Raw genomic sequence first — 22,374 nt, 5'->3', positions numbered from 1 at the left:
GAAAAGTGCAGAAGGTAATGAAATCTAAATGCTGCAGAAGAGATTGTGCTTAGCAGCGACGAAGAGAAAGAAAATTAAATAAACATACAATTATCTGACATAAGTATTGCAGTTTGTAAGGTAAAAGATTTGTTCAGTTATTACTATTTAAGTTACTACTATTATAAAAATAAAGTTAAAATATTAAGTTATTACTACTATAAAAATATAGTTTCCAATAGTTATAAAAAAAAAAAAAGGCATATTTTGTTAGCTTTTGGAACGTAACCCCCCCCCCCCTTTTTGTACTGGTTCTTAGTCCCATATAACATGGTTTCACATTACATGAGATTTTGTAGGAACCAAATTACCACGTTATACGAGGGTTCCCTGCATTCCCTTTTAGATATTCCTTAACAAGATTCAAATACATAATACTATATTTCAATAAATAAGTTAATTTATCTTAGATCAATATATTTGTTTGAATTTAACATGGGGCAGAATTCGCCTAAATTTATTTTGATGTGGCAATGATACTCAAAACATTCTCCATGAACTACCACATACAGTCGTTCTGGTTATTTGGGACACATTAAGTGGCTGCCCTGATTATCCGAAGTTTCATGTAAAAAAAAGTTAAAAATACAATGGACCCCAGCTTTACAGTTTGTTCACTGTACAATCAAATCACATTACAATGGAGTCACCATAGTAAAGTACCGTTCAGTATACAATATGTAGTAAGCACTGGTCACTGTGATCACGTTTGTGAATTGAATTTTAATTCTATTAAACAGCGATTCTAATTAGCAAAAATAGGAGGAATATTATCCACAGGCTATAAAAGTAAAGATATATTAAGCACAAATTTACCCTTTATTATCTTACCAATTAAAAAATTAAATGATATGTGAAAATCTGAAGAATATAAGTGATAATCGGAATAATTAATATGTACTGTAATATGTACATACTAACTACATAGTTAACATTTCTGTTTACTAACATCTGTGGGCGGGTAAATTTTAACATCTGTTAAAATTTAAAACAATAAAAAGATAAGCAATCAATAACAAAGAACAAGGCGCACAAAAATTGCAAGTAACACTATACGCAAGTGAGAACGGAGTAACAAGTTACGAAGCTTTAAAAATAGGAATGAAGAGAAGATTCTGAAAATAATTTTTTTTATATGATTGAAGATTCCATGGAAGTGTAAACACATTTCACCATAATAACCCACAGAATTCCAGCTGTCGGTATTATTGCAAATTCAATAAGATCATGTTTACTATCCGTTTATGATAGATTGCACTAACAGAAAAGCTCAATAAACAGGTGACTGCTAATTGTTTTACGGTTGTGGCCTCCAAAAATCCGACCATACCACGTGGTTTGGTCGGAGACAATCGTAAGGTAATCTCTTCAGTGCTGCGGTCTCCTGCCCCGATTAAATGGCATGTTGTCCCAATTAAGCGATCAAGATTTGCCCCAAACAGCTGCCCTGATTAACCGGTGGCCTAAATAACCAGAATCTACTGTAGTTTATGATTTGTCAGTTTCTTTATGACCAGTGCTGTAGTCATAAAATTAGCAGAAGGTATGTTGCAAAAAGTTGAGAGTATACCGTGACTATCAGACTTATTAATTGAATTCCAGAGTGTATGCAGCGTATACCCGTGTATATACATACACCTGTGTGTGTGTGTGTGTGTGTGTGTGTGTGTGTGTGTGTGTGTGTGTGTGTGTGTGTAATATTGATAAAAATAATCAGGTTATTGAATGACAAAGTAAGCAAGCAAAGTATTAAAACAAAATTATAAAACTGTGTCATGGATCCTGGGTACTACTAGTTACAGTAGAGAAACCCCAGCAACCATAATGAAATATAGACAAATGTTTATATTCAGTGAATAGGGAAGTGATGCTGACCTATCAATTGTAATTACCATGGAAAAATTGAGAAGGCCTGTAAGGTGAAGGAGGTAACCTGAAAAAAAAAAAAAAATAAAATAAATAAATAAAATAATAACGACGATAACGATGTCACCTGAAGTAGTGGGTCCTAGGGGAAGTAGTTAAAGCCCTAGGATCCACTACTTTAGGCAACATCATTATCATTTTTATGTTCATCGATTTTTTTTCAGGTTATCTCCTTCACCTGGCAGGCCTTCTCAATTTTTTCCATGGTAATTACAATTGATAGGTCAGCATCCCTCCCCTATACACTGAATGTAAACATTTGTCTATATATATAAAATCTTATAGAATAATAGAATGGAGAAGCTATTGGTATATGTGGGGGGGGGGGGGAATTAAGATTTAGATAAGATTAGATAAGCAGTATTACGATAACATGAAATATGGATCAGGGTCACTGCTAACGCAAAAATACCCTACAACCATAATGTATATATAAAGAATTATTATTATTAGTATAAAATATAGTAAGTAGATATTTATGCTTAGAATTAGACTAATGAAAATACGGTGTTACCTTGGGAGCGATATAAGTGTTGACCGAAAGGGGGGGGGGGGCGGAAAGATAGGAATCGAAATTAAAATAAATATAACAATAGAAGAAATAAACCAAATGGAATTTTGAAGAGACGACCAAGGTGGAAATAGCATTGTGGTGTCATTCATAATTTTAGTGTCTTCTTCAGAGGCCATCCACCAAAATAATGAAAAAGACAGCAATACTCTTACTTCTGTTTCCGACATGTTCTGTATGTCAAGGTACACGTGCGAAATGCCACGTGGTAAATCTAATATAAATTTTGAATATAATTTAGAATAAAGTTTGCCAATACAAAATTGTGTTGATAAAGTAATACATACAGATCATGGATGACCTTACAGATGTAAGTAGAACGCTATGAAGGTGGAAAAACCAAAGACAAAGGTAAGGAAAATTTGAATGATGGGAACTTACCGCTACTGGTCATGCTGACAGAAAAGCCTGTGTCAGAGGAATACCAGTGTATTTATGCGTTGGCACATTAGCAGCGCCTAGCGTTAGACCAAATTTCGGTGTATGTTTGAGATGAAATGAAATTACGTGGGCGGTGAAAACTACGCTAGGATTAAGTACATGATGCTCCAACTGCCCAGGATAGTAAGAAATATAATAGCTGACAAAGTAGCAGTAGAAGGCAGCTAAACTTTGTTAAGGAGAAAAATAGCTTGGGTAAAGTTAGAAAAATAGAGCCCTGATGTAGCGGTCGGTAAACTAATGGCACACAGGGCATAATATGTAGAGGTTAGCAAAGTAAAAAGATGATTATAGTAGAAATATGTAGTTTGGCTAGGATGGTTCGGGGTTGCAAACCCGTTCCTATAGTTAGGACCCTGAACGAATGTCCGAGAGTATTTAAGTCAGTTGTGTTAAAAGTGGTATAATTAAATACAATTAAGCTATAATATTCACATATAAATAAGCTCGTACCCACCAATTCGCCTAACACAGTGTATTTATCCTGTAATTATGTTCAAGCCTAACTTTATTTATATGTGAACATAAACATATAGCTTAATTGTATTTAATTATACCACTTTTAACACAACTGACTTAAATACATGATGCACTAACTCTCGGACATTCGTTCAGGGTCCTAACTATAGGAACGGGTTTGCAACCCTGAACCACCCTAGCCAAACTACATATTTCTACTATAATCATCTTTTTACTTTGCTAACCTCTACATATTATGCCTTGTGTGCCATTAGTTTACCGACCACTACATCAGGGCTCTATTTTTCTAACTTTACCCAAGCTATTTTTCGCCTTAACAAAGTTTAGCTGCCTTCTACTGCTACTTTGTCAGCTATTATATTTCTTACTATCCTGGGCAGTTGGAGCATCATGTACTTAATCCTAGCGTAGTTTTCACTGCCCACGTAATTTCATTTCATCTCAAACATACACCGAAATTTGGTCTAATGCTAGGCGCCGCTAATGTGCCAACGCATAAATACACTGGTATTCCTCTGACACAGGCTTTTCTGTCAGCACGACCAGTAGCGGTAAGTTCCCATCATTCGAATTTTCCTTACCTTTGTCTTTGGTTTTTCCACCTTCATAGCGTTCTACTTACATCTGTAAGGTCATCCATGATCTGTATGTATTACTTTATCAACACAATTTTGTATTGGCAAACTTTATTCTAAATTATATTCAAAATTTATATTAGATTTACCACGTGGCATTTCGCACGTGTACCTTGACATACAGAACATGTCGGAAACAGAAGTAAGAGTATTGCTGTCTTTTTCATTATTTTGGTGGATGGCCTCTGAAGAAGACACTAAAATTATGAATGACACCACAATGCTATTTCCACCTTGGTCGTCTCTTCAAAATTCCATTTGGTTTATTTATTCTATTGTTATATTTATTTTAATTTCGATTCCTATCTTTCCGCCCCCCCCTTTCGGTCAACATGTATATCACTCCCAGGGTAACACCGTATTTTCATTAGTCTAATTCTAAGCATAAATATCTACTTACTATATTTTATACTAATAATAATAATAATAATAATAATTATTCTTTATATATATATATATATATATATATATATATATATATATATATACACAAAAAACTGATATTAAATATTAAATCAAAATTAATGCCAGTAGCAATGGCAAAACTGTTGAGTTGAATTAAACAGAATGATTAATCAACAGGGAGGGAGAAGAAAAGGTGAGACTAAAAATTGTAGCAGAAAATCTCCAAATAATTTAGAGAATCCAATTCAAAATAATGTCAATTTTAAAATTTAGAGCCAATTACATAAGAATTTAGCGGCACCCCCCCCCCCGTAAGGTGCCAGTTCCGAATTACATGAAATATCACAAATAGAGACTAACTACAATAAAATAAAACCAAAATAACAAAAATTAACTACTTCATTATGCTAATATATGTAAATAAAATGGTAGTAGTGGGTTTGATGTGCTAATGCTGCACCCATACCGCCATCTATAGTATTTTATTTATTTGTCTATATAAGCTTACATTGTCAGTGGTGTGGCTCTGCATTGGAGTGCTAGTCTGTCTGTTCTTTATTTTTTGCTGCACAAATACTACCGCTATTCAAATCTTCTGCACTGGCGGTTCGATCAGGGATCGGGTGGCAGACTGGTCCCTCGATCAGTTCGCCTTTGCGGCAATTTGTCTAGCGAGTGAAATGCAGTGATTCCCTGACCATTAGTGGCCTTGTGGTCCTCAGTTGATATGGGACATAATGGTCAGTCTATTTTTGTTATTTTGGTTTTATTTTATTGTAGTTAGTTTAGTCTATTTGTGGTATTTCACGTAATTCGGAACTGGCACATTACAAGGGGGGGGGGTGCCACTAAATTCTTATGTAATTGGCTCTAAATTTTAAAATTGACTTATGAGTTAGATTTTCTAAATTATTTGGAGATTTTCTGCCACAATTTTTAGTCACCTTTTCTTCTCCCTCCCTGTTGATTAATCTTATGTTTAATTTATTATTTTTCAATCAACAGTTTTGCCACGCTACTGGCATTAATTTTGATTTAATATCAGTTATATATATATATATACACACACACACACACACACACACACACACACACACACACACACACACACACACACACACACCCCCAATTTACTTACTTATATATACATTTTTTAAGATTTTCCCCAAATAAACAGCTGCCCTGATTAACCGGTGGCCCAAATAACCGGAATCCACTGTAGTAGTACTGTGGTTTATGATTTGTCAGTTTCTTTATGACAAGTGCTGTAGTTGTAAAATTAGCAGAAGGTATGTTCTATGAATGTTTCAAAAAACTGAGAGTATACTGTGTATATCAGACTTATTAATCGAATTCCAGAGGGTATACAGCGTATACCCGTATATAAACACACGGAATATTTACTTACTTATATATACAGCATATATATTAAAAATATATAAAACTATAAGCATTGCCTCAGTATCAAATTCTAATAAATTTATTTTTTAATTTTAGTAAATAATTTAATATTTGTTTTTTTCAAGTCTTCAAAAACCAGAAGGTACAAGCTATTCATGTAAAAAACATCCAGAAGGTATATGCGTATACCCTCCACTGCAGCCCTGTTTATGACAGATGTTAGTTGCTGGTTTAATTTTCAATGTACACATCTGATGGCAGTCCATTAAGTTCCATCAAGTGATGTTGAATCTATCATAAGCATATACTTTTCAACGCAGCCTGGTAGAAGAAATCCAGGGGTATCAAGTCAGATAATCAAAGATGGCCAAGTCCATCCTGTCCGATTCAACAAACACCACACTTGTTAATTTCATTTCCTATGAACCATGAGAGCAAAGTGGAAGAGAGGCATCATCTAGCTGAGAAGACATCTTGTACCCTGTATTCTGTGTCAAATGGATGGCACTATACGATGGTACAAAACCACTATTTGTACCATTGTGGAGATTGCAAAATTCTGCAGAGATCAGATATCATGAGTGTTCACCTGGTCACATAGTTACCAGGAGGCATGACCACATAGGAAAGAGCTTCTGTGAACTCGTCCAGGACAGAGGACACCATACAAAACCATTCCTGTATCGCAAAGCTGAGAGAGGAAGGGTGAAAGGACACTCGCTGGACCACCTCATTCCAGTCACAACAGGAATGGAGCAAGCTCAAAGTAATAAATGGGAAGGTAAGCTTGGAGTGCCCAACGGCAGATCCAAATGAAAACAGAGATGCAAAACCTTTATTAGGATATGGGGAGGCCACCCTGAAGAATGGCACAGGGAGGGAAAATAGAGTAAGAGCAAATATGTGAGAAGAGTACAGGTAATCCTCGTATAACACGGTCGTTAGGTTGCTATATAACATCACATAGTGCAAAACCGTGTTATATGGGACTAAGAACCAGTACAAAAGGGGGTTACATTCCAAAAGCTACCAAAAATACATAATTTTTTCATAACTATCAGAAACTTAATTTTTATTAAATATAATAATAACTGAATTTAATAAATGAATTTATTAAAAATAGTAATAACTGAACATACATTATCTGCTATACATATGTCAGATAATGTACGTTCATTTAATTTTCTTCCTCTTCACTGCTGCTAAGCACAATCAAATGAGAACGTTCTCTGTTGCAGAAAATCTTCACCTCTTGAACTTTCTTTTGCAGCATCTAGATTTCATGTATCTTCTGCTCTCTTTAAAAAAACCAGTAATCTGAGATTGTTTGCTTTTGCTTGATAGATCTTTATAAACCTCATGGTATGGAGCTAAGAATTTTTGAAGCTCCATTGTGAACTGTATTCCTTTAAGTCGAAGGATCTCTATTCAAAAAATAAGATTCTAATTGTTCGGATAAGTTTATTTCCTTCCCATATGCTTTATTTTAGTGTAAAATTTGGGAACTTCAGAATTTATCTGTGCTATCATTATCTGAACTGATTTCGTTTACCTCTGATGCAATTTCCACCAAATCCACTTTGCCAGCCTCTTTTTCTACCAGTAATTCTTGAATGTCTTCAGAAGTCATATCATCAAAACCTTCCCTTCCTACCAACTTAGCAAGTTCTACTATCACACAGAGATTCCGTTTTCTGCCAGTTCAACCATATTTCCTGAATGAACTGACTCTGGCCATACATTTTTTCAACACGCACGTGTTGGCGGTTTTACTTCTTTGAGTGATAAAGCTACAATTCCGATAGTCCACAATTGAGAAATGTTTCCATGCCTCCATCGCTTCAATAGATTCAGAATCAATTTTTTCTAAAATCCATTGTAACAATTTTCTGATGTAATAAGTTTTAAAAGAAAATATATTGCCTTGATCTAATGGCTGAATTAAAAAAGTTGTATTAAGTGATAGGAACATTACTTCAACATTTTGGATGACTTAAATCTTTTGGATGGCCTGGGTGCATTATCCAATAATAAAACTTTGAAATCTAGATTTTTCCGCTTTAAATAGTCTTCCACAGTTGGCACAAAACAATTTAGGCACCATTCTTTAAATAAATCAGCATTTACCTAAATTATGCCAAAGTTCCTTAGGCATAATTTAGAGCTGGAATTTAATTCACAACAAAGAAATTATTCCGATACAGTTCTTAGAACAAAGTTTAGTAATATATACCAGGAAAAATTTATAAATGATCTAATAAAAACCAATATAACCTTACAAAAACCTTAAGTTGCGAACTGCATTCTTCAAAGTCACAATTTTTTAAGGTCTCAAATAAGCACAAGTTCAATAGAACAGAACCTAACATGGGGATTTACACCTTTTTTTTTTTTGCATAATGACTGGCAAGTCAACAGCAGAGATTCACAAAAAAAGAATGGAAATGTTGAAAATTTACATCCAACATAATAGCAGGGTTTTTCCCGCACAAAAGCTGAAAAATACCATATTATGCGAGGATTGCCGCAATTCTCTAACCGTGTTATATAAGCATGTTGTGCAAAGATTGCCACAATTTATCAATTTTGTTAGAGTGAAACCATGTTCTAGAAGTACCGTGTTATATGAGGTTGCCTGTATTGCCAAAAGATGACATACCATGGATAAAAAGGTCTTCAGCAAGAAGTTAGTGGTATAAATGATGCAGTTCATGTAGAGAAGGGCTGTACCAGTTTGAATTCTCTGTAGAATTATCACTGAGAGGCAAGTGGATTGGAGATATGCTAACAATAGTGTAGTGTGAAAAGATATTCAAAAAAAAGTATCCTGCAGTGTAAAGGTTGTGCCATCTGCAGAAGTAATAACCTGCAGAGACTGTCTGCAAAGTTAAGGTTAGGGTCCTCAACTGAGGAAAGACTTCAAGAAAGGAAAGGAAATCCTTGTTCAAATTAGAAGAAAAAAACAACAAAATTCACTGCTCAGAACAGGATTTCAATTTCTTTTAAACTAGTTGATTTCTATATGATGTACCACCACTTAAATGTATGTTTGTTTGTTTGTTTGTTATTTGGTTTTTAGGAGCATTAGCAACTAAGGCCATATTGCTCCGGGATATGCGGTGGTCATTCCTTGACCTTTCCGCATACTCCGTATTTGGTGGTGACGGGCTCGAACCCCGGTCTAATCAAGAAGCATGTGCTACGCACTGCTGCTCCTTCCCACCTGGCTACGGAGGCGCCCTTAAATGTATGTACTTGCCCGGATTGTGGGATATGTTATTTCGATCAAACAGAGTGCAGATTATGCAGAAGAGTCTATGAGCATGAAGGAACTATCTGTAATGATCATTTTGCTGATTCAGCCATCTCTCTGAACATTATTGGAGTGAGCAGTGCTTCAACTATAATCCACTCCCCAATGTTGAGATAATAGATTAGGAATATAATCCTTGCCATATCTCATGGTTGGAGGCCCTCCATATTGCTGTGGCAGAGTCCACCATTAATCGTATTCTGGAACCTCCATATATCCTATTATGGAGGCCGTTATTTTACATCAGATGATGACCTATTAATATGTCTAATGTAAGTCTCAACAGTAACGCAGAGTCAAACAGTTGATGTCCTCTTCCTATATTCCTATTCCCCCACTTTTTGCCGACCTGATCTGTAACAAAGTTAGTCATAGCGCATGCACAAGGCTACACTTTTGCACTATATTTTCACCTGCTATCATGAACTTCATTAAGTTGACAAATCTCAGTTCAAACACAGCACATGTAATTAAAGAGGCTATTTTTTTTTAAAATGTCTGTTGTATGTTTTTGCTATTATCTTATTAAACATAAATAATTTTATTAATCACAGAAGATCTGTGAAATATGTACTGTTTTTCAGTTTTTAGACAAGTTTATATATATATATATATATATATATATATATGATGGTAAAGACTCCCACTGTCTTTACCATCTCTGCCTTGCTGTCCATTTGTATGTAATAACTGGACATTAGTGTGAATGTTTAGATGGGCAGTTCCCACTTTAATAAATTAATCAGGTCCAAAATATCATTTGTTAAACAAGAATAGGTCATACTAATTTTTAAAAAAATTGGTTATTCATTCCTGAAATGCTACATAAATATATATAGAAAAAAAATCAGAGTAAAAACATTGTGGATACATTAAAAATAATTTATAAATAAATATCTGTTGGGAATATAAATCAGGTGGTTCTGATAGCTCATTTTTTGTAGTATATTTTCACCTGCTATCATGAATTGCTAATATGAATTGCTCGAGAAATTCAGAGCAGCAGGAACTAGTCTCTTAAAGTAGGTGTTCATGCTTGTTTGACTGACCTTCCTTTTCCTCTCATATATTTCTTGGTTAAATGCTACTTGCCAATCATTATAATTGCAAACCTTCTTGCTGCTCTTAAAGTTGGAGTTCTGCCTTAAAAACAAAACTTTGATTTACTCCAAAAGCCTGAATTCTTCATTTAATCCCCTACTGCTCATTGCAGGACTCACCAGTAATAAAAGAAAATTGTGCAGTGGCTCTGTGCTTTTTGTAGTTTTCCATAAGTTCATCATTCCCTAATTATTCAGAATGGGGATTGGGCAATTCTTCTACACCTTGAAGCTCCACTTCTAAGTTCATTTGTTTCGATATCATGATGACCTCAGCTGCCACTGCTACCTGATTGGATTCAATATTTCAGAACTGATTTATGAAAGTTGGACACGCTTTCTTCCACAATTCCCATAAGATTGGTGCATTTTCTCTAATTTTTGCAACTGCCTTCAGAAATTTCCTCTTCAAGTTCAATGTTGGCGGAAACTCTTTGTTCCTTGGACTATAGAATGGAGGTGGTGTTAGAAGGTAAAATTGCAACTTTCACATGGGATCAAGGTCACAGAGGTAGTAGGGAGGAATGCCCACAAGCATTATTGAGAAGTAGCAATGCCATAAATTCCAGCTCATTTGCCTTGCAGTAATCTTTCAAAGCAGTTTCCAAAATCGTCACAACAAAGAAGCCAAGTGATGATTAAATATATATGCACAAGATAGCTTCACTTGGTAAAAATTGTGATATTAGTTACAATCACGAACCATTAATTTTTTTATAGGAGAAAGTGGTCATTTGGAAACATCTGTCACTGACAACACACACACACACACACAATGAAAAAACAAGAAATCAGATCGTGGTTATAAGTCTAATTCTAGAAAATTGGTGGTACCAAGTCCACTTTCTCAAGGACCAATGCCTACAGACACTGTCTTATTATCTGCTACTATTACATGACCATTGAACTGCCTCAAAGCTTAAAGAACCAACAAAAAATCTGGGATGTCCACAATGCAATCAGATCACAAATTATTTATAAGCAAATTGTTGAAAGTTGATGAGAAGTAAATAAAATAATTAAATAATAAATTATCAGCTTGCACATCTTTTACAATTACATTCTGTGCCTACCCATCTCACCCAGTCTTAAGGTATGCCCAAGAAGCCAGCGATGGAATATGTTAAATTAGTGTGAATAAAGAGCCATAAAAAAATAAACATGTTGGATTCCTTCATCTTAAAACAGATGAACAAGGGAAAACAAGTTATTACATGCTCCAATATAATTATTTTTCCTTTTTTTATATATATATTTCATAGTGCAGGGTGATTTCTTTTATTTTTCCCCCCATCATACCATTTTGTTCATCTGAATATTGTAATAGAAATATCTAAATAAAATCCATATATTGAACTATATTTGAGAAATTCATGCCACGTGTTTAACATGCCCTCTCAGTTTATTAATAATGTTTCACAGTCAGAGTGAAGTTGCACACAATGTGCTCCTGACACGGTACATAGTGTCACTGAAAATACTATTCTCAAAGCAGATTAATGAATTCAGCTAAGTAAATAAACATATTTTTTATTGAAAATTATTATAAACAGTTATACTTAAAATAAAAAGATGCAACACTTACTGCTCTACCCTTGGAGATAAGAACAACTGTGGTGTAATCCTGTTACCCTCTGGAGTCTGAAATGTTACTAAAAGAACAGCAGAATCTTCTCCTGGATTATCCTACAATTGTCAATCAACTGTTATGTTGCAGCACATACGTTAACACTTAATTTTCAGTAGTGCAGCTTAAAAAGATTTTTTTTTAATGTTGTTCTGTTTATCCTTCTAAATTATACAGAAAACTATAATGGAAAGACCTTTTATATTCATGACAGCCATTTTTCTGTACATGTTTTTTTTTAAGCTTTGCCAATAAATAAGTTAAAAATTATCACTTAAGCCAGTTGATAAAATTATGAAATGGGAAGGGTAAGAATCTATTAACTGATTTAATCCCATTTTCTAAAGGTACTAAAATAAGGACTGAATTTTGTCTGATCTGGAAGCATAGGTATGCCCATCACATCCTACAACAATAGCGATTGCCATTTATAGTTGAATAGATTTGAAAATGAAAGAAGTGAAATAAAGCTTCTTTTACTGTGCTCAATTATTGATTGTGGGGATCATTCTGCTCCCACTGAATACTGAAGCTGGGTGCTCAGTGTTAAAACTTGGACTTGTATTCAACTTTGAAACAAATACCATTATCCATGGTTCTGCCTAAATTGCTAACATCTTTTTAAATTGTATAGGATCCTGAAAAGGTGACTTCACTACACATTTAAAAATCTGAGACACTGCCAGGAGAGCTTTTTCAAAGCTTATTGGCTTTCTGTTATGTGAATAGTGGATTAATTTTTTTCCAGGTTATACTAATCAACTTAGATAAATTAAAAACTTAAAAGGAACCACAGATAATGACTTTTATTCCTAAGTTGTTCACAATTTGATCGGACAAATTTAATTGGATACTATGTGGTTACAAAGGAACTGAATGCAAAAAATAATTTTGATATCATATACTTGGATTTCAGGAAAGCTTTTGACACTGTTGCACATGGAAGACTACTGTACAAATTGGAGCAGTATGGTATTAAGGGGAAATTGCTACAATGGATAAAAGGGTGGTTGAGTGGGAGAAGACAGAGTGGTAATCAATGGACACTGTTCTTCGTGGACTAATGTTATTAGTGGAGTCCCCCAGGGTTCGTTGTTGGGCCCACTGTTGTTTTGTATATTTATCAATGATATTGACGAAAGTATATCAGGCTTAATGTCGAAGTTTGCAGATGACACAAAGGTTGGCAAGGTTGTTAATGACAGTAATGGCAGTGTGCTCCTGCAATAGGATCTAGAAAATTTGGGCAGATGGGCTGAGAAGTGGCAACTGAAGTTTAACATTGACAAATGCAAAACACTGCATATGGGTAGAAGTAATCCCAAAGAAACACATCAACTGTGTGGTACTACACTTAGGGTGGTAGAAAATGAAAAAGATCTGGGAGTAATTGTGCAGTCAGATATGAAGTTTTCTGAGCAATACAGACAGGCTGCCAGAGCAGGTCATGGGGTACTGTCAATGATTTTCAGGAATTTTGCTAGTAGGGAAAAGGAGGTGATTATCCCTTTGTATAAGGCAATGGTCAGGCCACGCCTGAAGTACTGCATACAGGTCTGGAGGCCTCATTTTAGGAAAGATGTAGAGTTGCTTGAGCGTGTACAGAGAAATGTACCAACTGGGTGGTGTTACGCTCGGGTAGTGGAGAATGAAAGAGACCTGGGGTTAACTGTGCAGTCAGATATGAAGTTTTCTGAGCAATGGAGACAGGCTGTTAGAGTAGGTCATGGGGTCTTGTAATTAATATACAGGAATTTTGTGAGCAGGGATAAGGAGGTGATTATCCCCTAATATAAGGCAATGGTCGGGCCACACCTTGAGTACTGCGTACAGGTCTGGAAGCCTCATTTAGGAAGGGTGTAGAATTGCTAGAATGAGTAGAGAAGGGCAACAAGAATAGTGAGGGGAACAAAGGGATACCTCTTACAAAGAAAGTTCTGCAAATTGCAGTGTTTGAAGACTAGGCACCTGCAAGGCAATCTGATTGAGATGTATAAGGCCTTGAATGGATTGAGCAGGCTCAATGTTGATTCTTCCTCAGATTACAAACCTGAGGGGGCATAAACTGAAATTGAGGAAAGTTGTTGATAGATGTGCAGATATTTTCCTTTAGTCAGCGGGTAGTTGATTGCTGGAACAAACTTTTATTTTTCATTTTGGAAGTTGATAGCTTAAATAAATTCAAGGCGGAACTAGACAAACATTTGGAATAAATGGATGGGTGAAATGGGAATGTTTTTTTTTTTTTTTTTTGCTGATGCTGTATAAGCTTGCTTTCTTGCATCATATGCCTCTACTAATGATAATAACACTTCCTCATAAAGACTTCTGCATGTTTGCTATAACAGAATAACAAGTGAATAAAAAATATGTAAATTATCACATTATACCAATGGAAAAAGAGGGAGAAGAAAAAACTAGAGGAAGAAAAGAACAAAGGAGAGAGAGAGAGAGAGAGAGATGGGAGCATGAAAAGGAAGAAAGAAAGAAAAAATTAATCAGGATTTTGTGGCACAATATTTCAATATATTAATAGCAACATGAAATTCACGAACATTGCAAAATTGAAGTCTTTATAATGATCACTTTATTACAATGAATACTGGGAACTATGTACACACATGGAACAATCCAATCTACAAGTGCTAGCAAAAATCATGGGAGTGATCAATTATCTCAATATAATTATGGGGGTTAAGATTACCGTGCTGCTCAGACCAACAGTGCTCTGCAATAGCAGAATGAGCAAAACTAGCTGTGCCAAGCAGTTTCCCATGTTGGCAATGTGATTGTCAAGCCCCTTGAGTCACTTTCCTGTCTCTCTAATATAAGACCTCTTACAATCCACACATTTTATTTGATACATAGTAGCCGGGTGGGCAGGAGCAGCAATGCGTAGCACACGCTTCTTGATTAGACCGGGGTTCAAGTCCGTGACCACCAAATATGGAGGATGCGGAAAGGTCAGGGAATGACCACCACATATCCCCGGAGCAATATGGCCTTAGTTGCTAATGCTCCTAAAAACCAAATAACAATAATCTGATACATAACCCACTTCGTAAAAGAAATGGAATGGAGGGAATTCACCCTAGAAATGAAAAGATTCCTGCCGAGGAGATGGATACATCTAGTGTAATAATGTTAAGGAGTTTTGTTAGTTAAAGCATCAGCGTTATGTTACTGACACCCATGTTAGCGCAATGGCATTCAGGTGTTACAAGGTTCCACTGTCACAGACTGCCATCTATACTGGTTGCTGTTAACCTTCCCCCCCCCAAGAATGAGGGTCTAGCAGTTGATAAAACAATCTCTGTACTCTCAGTATTCATGGGAATGCTCCTCCCCTTGAAGTCCTAGGCCCCCAATAAACATGGTGAGGAGATGCTTATTTTATAAGTGTGAAAGGCACATGACTATTTTCAGTTCAATTACTGTTATTCCAGACATTTGCCTTTTGCACTCATAAAATAGGCATCCCCTCACTTACCATGTTTACTGGGGAATGACTTAAGATGCTCAATCTACTTTCCCTTACACCAAGGATCTCAGCGTTCTAGCTATAGATTGATGTTGGTACTGGTTTTGGCAACTTCAGCGTTGGCATATCTTCCTCTTTGTCTCAGCAATGAACCCTTTCTTCTTCTGACTGAAGCTTCCTCGACCACAAACGGCTTTGATGACTGCTTTCTCCACACTCTTCTCTCCGTGGGTCTTCCAAGGGCCCTAGTTTAAACCCGAAGGTTCTCAGAGTTTATTCAATCTAAGCACCTGATTTGATATCAAAGTCAGGACTCATGTCCCAAGCACACGAACAATGCATGATGGAAAAAGAATGATTCCATCACCACACACATTCAGCACATGTGATATCTAGCTAAGGAGTTTTTCTGACATACTCTTTTATCAGTGTATGATACTTTAAATAAAATTAAAATGTCTGGTTTTGTTAGTTAACTGGAAGAATACTGGTGAATACACAAGTTATTAGTAAGTGGGCTATATACATTATAGTGGAAACAAAAGGGGAGAGTAATTAAGCAAATAAAGAAAAGAAAGAAAAATTAAAAAGGAGGGGAGGAAGAACCTCCATTCTGTAAGAATACTTATGTAAGAAATAAGACAATCCAGAAACTCCTGGATAGTGGGCAATGTAAGCAGCAGAAACAAACTCATCATTATAAGGGGAAATGGAAGAGATGACTTGGTGTACTGCAGTATAGCAGGTTCATAATTTGTAGCTCATCTGAAGAGGTTTAGGTTCAAATCCCATCAAATACTGAAAGAATTCTCAAAGGATTTTCAGTTAGGGCTGTAGTTAGCTGATCTCTGAAAGGGGCAGTAGAATTTTCTCCTATTAATTATTCTGGGTTTTTCAGACAAACAATATGCAGATTGGCTAAGGAACATACAATTGTAAAAACATAACACATAATATAAAATTAAAAAAACTAGCATTCCTTATGAAATAGTAAACTATGGCCAAGTAACAGATGCACCAAGATTTCCAAAAAGAACTAATTCAAACCTGCAATGCAGATGGCATAAAGCCAGTAATGCAAACTGTTTTACTACAGGTACAGAATTGTAATTATTATTATGGAGTCCTGCACCATTCTCAGAAATATATTTACCATCACATAATCAATATCTTTCTGTTTCTAAACTAAAATTTAATTTTTGTTATCATTAGAATTAGACAAAAATAATTATGTGGGTAACTCTATGAAACTAACTACAATTCTGGGTGGGTAGGTGTGTGTGCGGGTGTATATACAAAGGGTACTAGGAAAGTTTTGCAATACAGCTTTGTTTATTTAATTTTTTCAAAGTAATTTCCTCTACATTCAATACACCTCTCCATCCTCCGAAACCAATCTTTAAACCAGTTCTGCCAAGTTTCACTAGGGAGTAAAGCACACTCGTTGTCCCAAGCCCGTAGAAGGTCCTCATCACTGGAAAACCGCCTGCCTTTTAGCTTCATTTTCACATGCGGGAATAGTGCAAAGTCGCAGGGAGCAAGGTCTGGACTGTAGGGAGGGTGCTCGAGAAGTTTCAGTCCTGTCGTGGTCAAATATTCGGTGCAGGCTTTGGCGCGGTGAGCTGCAGCATTATCGTGATGGAGGTACCAGGTGTCCATTCTTGACTTTGGCCGCAGGTTCTTCATAGATCCAATGACTTTAGGCAGGCATTGTTCAGTATACCACTTAGCTGTGACTGTCTTCTGCGTGTCCAAAACGACACGTTCCACAATTCCACTCGATTTGAAAAATACAGCTATCATTTTCTTCTTTACAGATCGGGATTTTCTGACAATTACGGGTGTGTCGTCATCATCAAAGACCCAAACTTTGTTTTGAGCCTTGGTCGGCAGATTGTAATAGTACAGCCAAGTCTCGTCACCTGTCACGATGTTGTTCACATACCGAGATTGTCCCTTATCAAACTTTTTTAACATCTCCCGGCACCAAGTCACACGTCGTGTCATCTGCTCTTCAGTCAGTTGATGCGGCACCCAGAGAGAACAAAGTTTCTTCACGTGCAAATGATCTTGCAGAATCGAACGAATTACTGGTGCATTTAGGCCCAAAGTATCCTCTATCTGTTGGTAGGTCACTCGCCTGTTTTCGTCAAGCATTTTCCTCACAGCAGTAACGTTTTCCTCCGTAACTGACGTTCGTGGCCTTCCCGGCCTCTCAGAATCCTCCAGAGTGAAATTTCCCCTTTGGAATTCTCTATACCACCTGAATATCGTTGTACGATGTGGACAATCATCATCTAGTGCAAGAGTCATTTCTTCTAAGCACTGGTCTATGGTTAAACCACGCACAAAATTATACCGCAAAACTGTCCTTATCTCATTTCGTGACCACGATGCCGTCGCAAGCACTTTACACTCTCACTACTAATGAATAACCGAGCCCATCGACTTGGCACGGCGGCTACTATGCACATATGAACATGTCTCAACATGCAGCAACAAGCAGCTTCCTGTGATTTATTGTTGCGTCATATTGCAAAACTTTCCTAGTACCCTTTGTATATATATATATATATTTTTTTTTTGTTATTATTTGTAGTGTAATAAAAACTGTTCTGACAACAGGTAAATAACAATTTACGCAAGCAAACTACAGCAAGTAGTCAAATATTTAAAGATTACAGGAAAACTAACAAGTTTATTTTATTGCCCTAAGCACTTTCAGATATTAAGTTTAAGGGCGTTTACTTTAGAGCCAGTGGTAATATTGATTTCAAATGTTATCTTCATATGTTTAAAATTATACCTAATTGAACAGGTTAAATATCATTATTTTACAACTGATTTTTTTTTTTGTAAATTTCACAAACCTTGGTAAGAACTGGAGGAATTTTCGAAAAATCAACAGGAAGCCTAATAAGGAAGTTAACAGGACCATTTCTGTTCTAAGAATGAAAGAAAAACAGAGTAAAATATAATCTAAAGTTAGGAAAAATATATTTAACTTCTAGAGGAAAACTAAAATAAAAGTTTCACTGTACTTATACTCTTAATAATCCAACTTTGACCCTAAAGACAAGTATACCCTGAAGTCAAATAAAAGCTGGAAAAAAAAAGTTATTCTGAATCTATAAAAATAATAATCCATTAGATGCTCATATAAGCCTAAAATATTAAGGTGTTTCATGTAGTTAAGGATATATGCAAGCTTTTAAAACATTTATCAAAATTTTCTTCTTATCTACTTCTAGCAGAGAACTATCTTCAGTTCCACTGAAATCAATCAATACAGCACATTTTAGGAATGGCTAATATATATCTGAATTTCAAATTTGAAATCTCATTAAAATGATCTTACATTTGATCAAACCTAGTACCATAATGAAAATTGTAATCTATTTAATGTGGGAAATTTTTCTATATATACTAGAACAATGAACAATTGTTAAGATTACTAGTACACGTGGCAGCTTTACTTTTAAACTTAAGCATTCTTGTCACGTGGCTATCTGCCAAAGTACTCTAATTTATCCCTGCAATGGTAGAAAATCTTCAAAACCATAATGAAGTCTACACAGAAGTTATGAAGTAGAGTTATAGATTAAACTTAAGAAATATAAAGTTCACCTTCGTTTTTCCGATGTTTTTGTGTTTGTTTCTGAATGTGAAAATTTCATTAAAGTATTGCAACCTTGGACCTCAGGGTTTCCTAGCCCTAAAATGAGACCTGCACATTTGCTATCTGCTTGTGGAATTTTGACTTTAATTGGTAAATTTCCATTTTTACCACACAACAAAATTCAGACTCGTGTACCACTTTACTAGCTATATACCCTTTCCCTCTTTTTGCTTACAATTCTTCCCTTCCATAATGAGTACCAATTCAGCACTCAGTACATTTAATGCCATTCGCACAGCACCCACTTTTCTCTAATTGTTTAATATGCATAATTTCTGCATAAGTGCAAAAGTCTAGTGAGGCTAAACTGTATTGGGACTGTGAATTTCATATATCAGCAGAGCCGGCCCGAGGGGGGGGGGGTGCAAACGATGCAAGTGCACAAGGCCCCACGTTTCTGAAGGCCCCGTGCCGCTGACTGATTTTGCAAAATAAAAATGTTTTTTTTTTTTTTTTTTGTTTTAATACTGTCACAAAATCTAGCGACATCACCATAAAATGGCCATATTTTTTAATATACATGAGAAATAAAATGTCAATAATCATGTTATTAACATTATCTGAAAGCCTGCCAAGAATTCTCCAAAGAACACAGAAAAATATTTTCTTTCAAATATATTTAAAATTTCTCTCCTTACAAGTTGCTCAGATGTACGATTATATGTTGCCAGCATTTGCATACTTATCGTACTCTAAAGGCTATATATACCACCGACTAGGTTTTCTCGGCCCCTTTTCACTTTCTACCTTCAAGAGATAAAGTGAATTCGAAATTATTCAAGAAGTAGATTTAAATTTTCTTCTGAGAAAATTTAAGTTAATAATACTGGTTTGACCAAAAAATAGTTAAATAAATACAATTTTCGATACCTTTTCTCAATTTGGATTTCTATAGTAAATGAGTAAAGAATTTCTTGTTTTATTTTATTATATATGTCTAAAGGTTGTATAAACAGTGAAGCTTCCCTTTAACGGACAGCCATGGGGAACGAGAAGTTGTCCGTTAGAGAGAAATGTCTGCTAACAAGAAGTCTGAGGGAGAAAAGAAAAAAAAAAAAAGAAAAATCGTTAAACATTTAATGAAAAATTAAATTAAAATATATACAGATTTTGAACAATATTTTTGTAAATAATATACAATTACATACACAAGAGATAAAGAAAAATCGTTAAGTGTTTAATGTAAAATTAAATTAAATCATATACAGATTTTGCACAATATTTTTGTAAATAATATACATATAATTGTGCTATGCATATTATGACTTTATCTTAAGAAAAATACATACAGTAATCACTTATTTTCTTCTGCACCTTCTTCCAGCTGATAATTTTGTTTTCAACATTTGTTTGGAGTGAAGACACCATCGAATTCAGTATCCTTCTTCAGCGGCGAAAAACATTTTTAAACGATTGATTTGTACGAGCGCTTCTATTTTCATCGGTGGTTCGTTGTTAATATGTTCTTCGACAGAATGACCTCCTTCCATTTCTTCATCCTCATGAGGAACTTCTTGAAAAATATCGATGATAATGTCGTTGATATCTAGAGCACCATCTTCTGTAGTGAGGTTCGAGTCTATATCTTTGTAGCCAGGGGCACTTGTAGCGGAAGTATTGTACATTATCAATAGATGTTGAAGTTCTTGTTCTTCTTGGTGCTCCACATTGCTGTTCACAGCTTCACTTTTTACGTTTGAGAAGCCAGACTTTACAAAACAGTTCACAACAGTTTGTTTTCTAATTGCGTTTACTGAAGAGGAAATCCATTGAATCGCATCTAGGATGCTGAGTTTCTTTGCAAGGTCACTCACACGTGTAACATTGTTCATGTTTGCAATGAGATGTCTCAAAACACGTTTTCTGTAGTGAAGTTTAAAATTTTTTATTATCCCTTGATCCAAGGGCTGACACTCTGCAGATGTGTTTTGTGGCAGAAAAACTATTTGAATGTTGGACAATTCAATGTGCGGGTGAGATGCAGCATTATCCACGAAAAGAATAATTTTTCTGTTTTGGTTAAAGTGACTTATCCATTCGCTCATGATATCTCGTGTCATCCACGCTTTTTTATTAAGACTTCCAGTCAACATGCAAAAGATTCAACTTTATGCCCTTGAAACAACGAGGATTTTGTGGTTTTCCTATAACAAGAGGTTGTTCAAAGTCTCCCAGCATATTCAAGCATTCCTTAGAAATTTTTCCACCCTGGCACTTTTCGTTTTTTAGACTCATTGTTTTTTCAGGAAGAGCTTTAAAAAACAACCCTGTTTCATCACAGCTGTAAATATCCTTAGCTTCAAAATCACAACATAAATCTTCCAATTTGACAGTCCACTCTGTTACAACCCCAGTATCAACAGATCCACCTTCACCACTAACAGTTTTCCAAGAAATTTTATGCCGAGTTTTGAACTTATCTAGCCATCCCACAGAAGCTTTGAACTCATTTACTCCCACAGATTTCGCAACCTCCAAAGCTTTTTCCCTAATAATAGGCCCATTAATGGGAAATTTTTTTGGCACGTGCGCTAAAAAAAAAAAACCACTAATACGTAACATTGTCAATTTGAAGTCCAACAGTTTTCGGGATGATTTTTGAACCTGATCATTTCCGTGTTGCCAAAATTGTTTGAGCAGTTCATTTTTTCTCTTTGGGATGTCGCTTACCTTCGTCTTCCCAATTTTGAATTTTGCAGCGAGATTGCGAACACATTTTTTTGCCGATCATACGCATTAATGAGTTCGACCATTTTTTAAAGTTAAATGTTTACGAGAAGACATTGTGCACTTTACACGACACTGAACAAAACTGAAAACTGAAACTCAAAAGACGAAAGGCCGACTAAATCCCCCCCCCCACACACCGAATTCATCAGAAGTTTTACACGTACCTTAAAATTCTTGAAAAAGGGTTTAGAACCTCGACGTAAACCGTGATAAAATTCAGAGAACCGGAAATAGAAAATAAACACACGATTTAAGCAAGACGTGGAAGAAACATTCCTAGAAAAAGGGCCGTGAGCTCGCCCACTGTCCGTTATGGGGAGATCAAATCAAGTGCTAATCTAAACGAAACAGTGCAGATTGCCTGTCCGCATCCGTTACAGAGAATGTCCGCTAGACAGAAGCTGAAAACACGTTAAAACCAATAGAGGAGATTTGGGATATTTGAAAATGTCCGTTGTAGAGAGATGTCCGTTAGAAGTTTCACTGTAAATATATACAACTATATAATAATTTATTGGAGTTTCATTGAAATTATTCAATAAATAT

General features: G+C 35.6%; 1 protein-coding gene across 1 annotated transcript in view; it reads right to left on the bottom strand.

The window, feature by feature from the left end:
• LOC150084768 (BRISC and BRCA1-A complex member 2-like) overlaps positions 1-22,374 on the bottom strand; it is a 95,633-nt gene that overhangs the window by 29,842 nt on the left and 43,417 nt on the right. Inside the window, exons 5-6 of the mRNA XM_090375523.1 lie at positions 18,290-18,364; positions 11,897-11,997 (exon numbers count right to left, since the gene is read on the bottom strand). Of these exons, the coding sequence (XP_090231649.1) occupies positions 11,897-11,997; positions 18,290-18,364 (176 nt within the window). The remainder of the gene's footprint in view (positions 1-11,896; positions 11,998-18,289; positions 18,365-22,374) is intronic.

This window comes from Mastigoproctus giganteus, chromosome 6 (assembly GCF_048544385.1).
Source record: "Mastigoproctus giganteus isolate SK-2022 chromosome 6, ASM4854438v1, whole genome shotgun sequence".
Taxonomy (NCBI): Eukaryota; Metazoa; Arthropoda; class Arachnida; order Uropygi; family Thelyphonidae; genus Mastigoproctus; species Mastigoproctus giganteus.
This window is presented reverse-complemented; position numbering and strand designations above follow the sequence as displayed.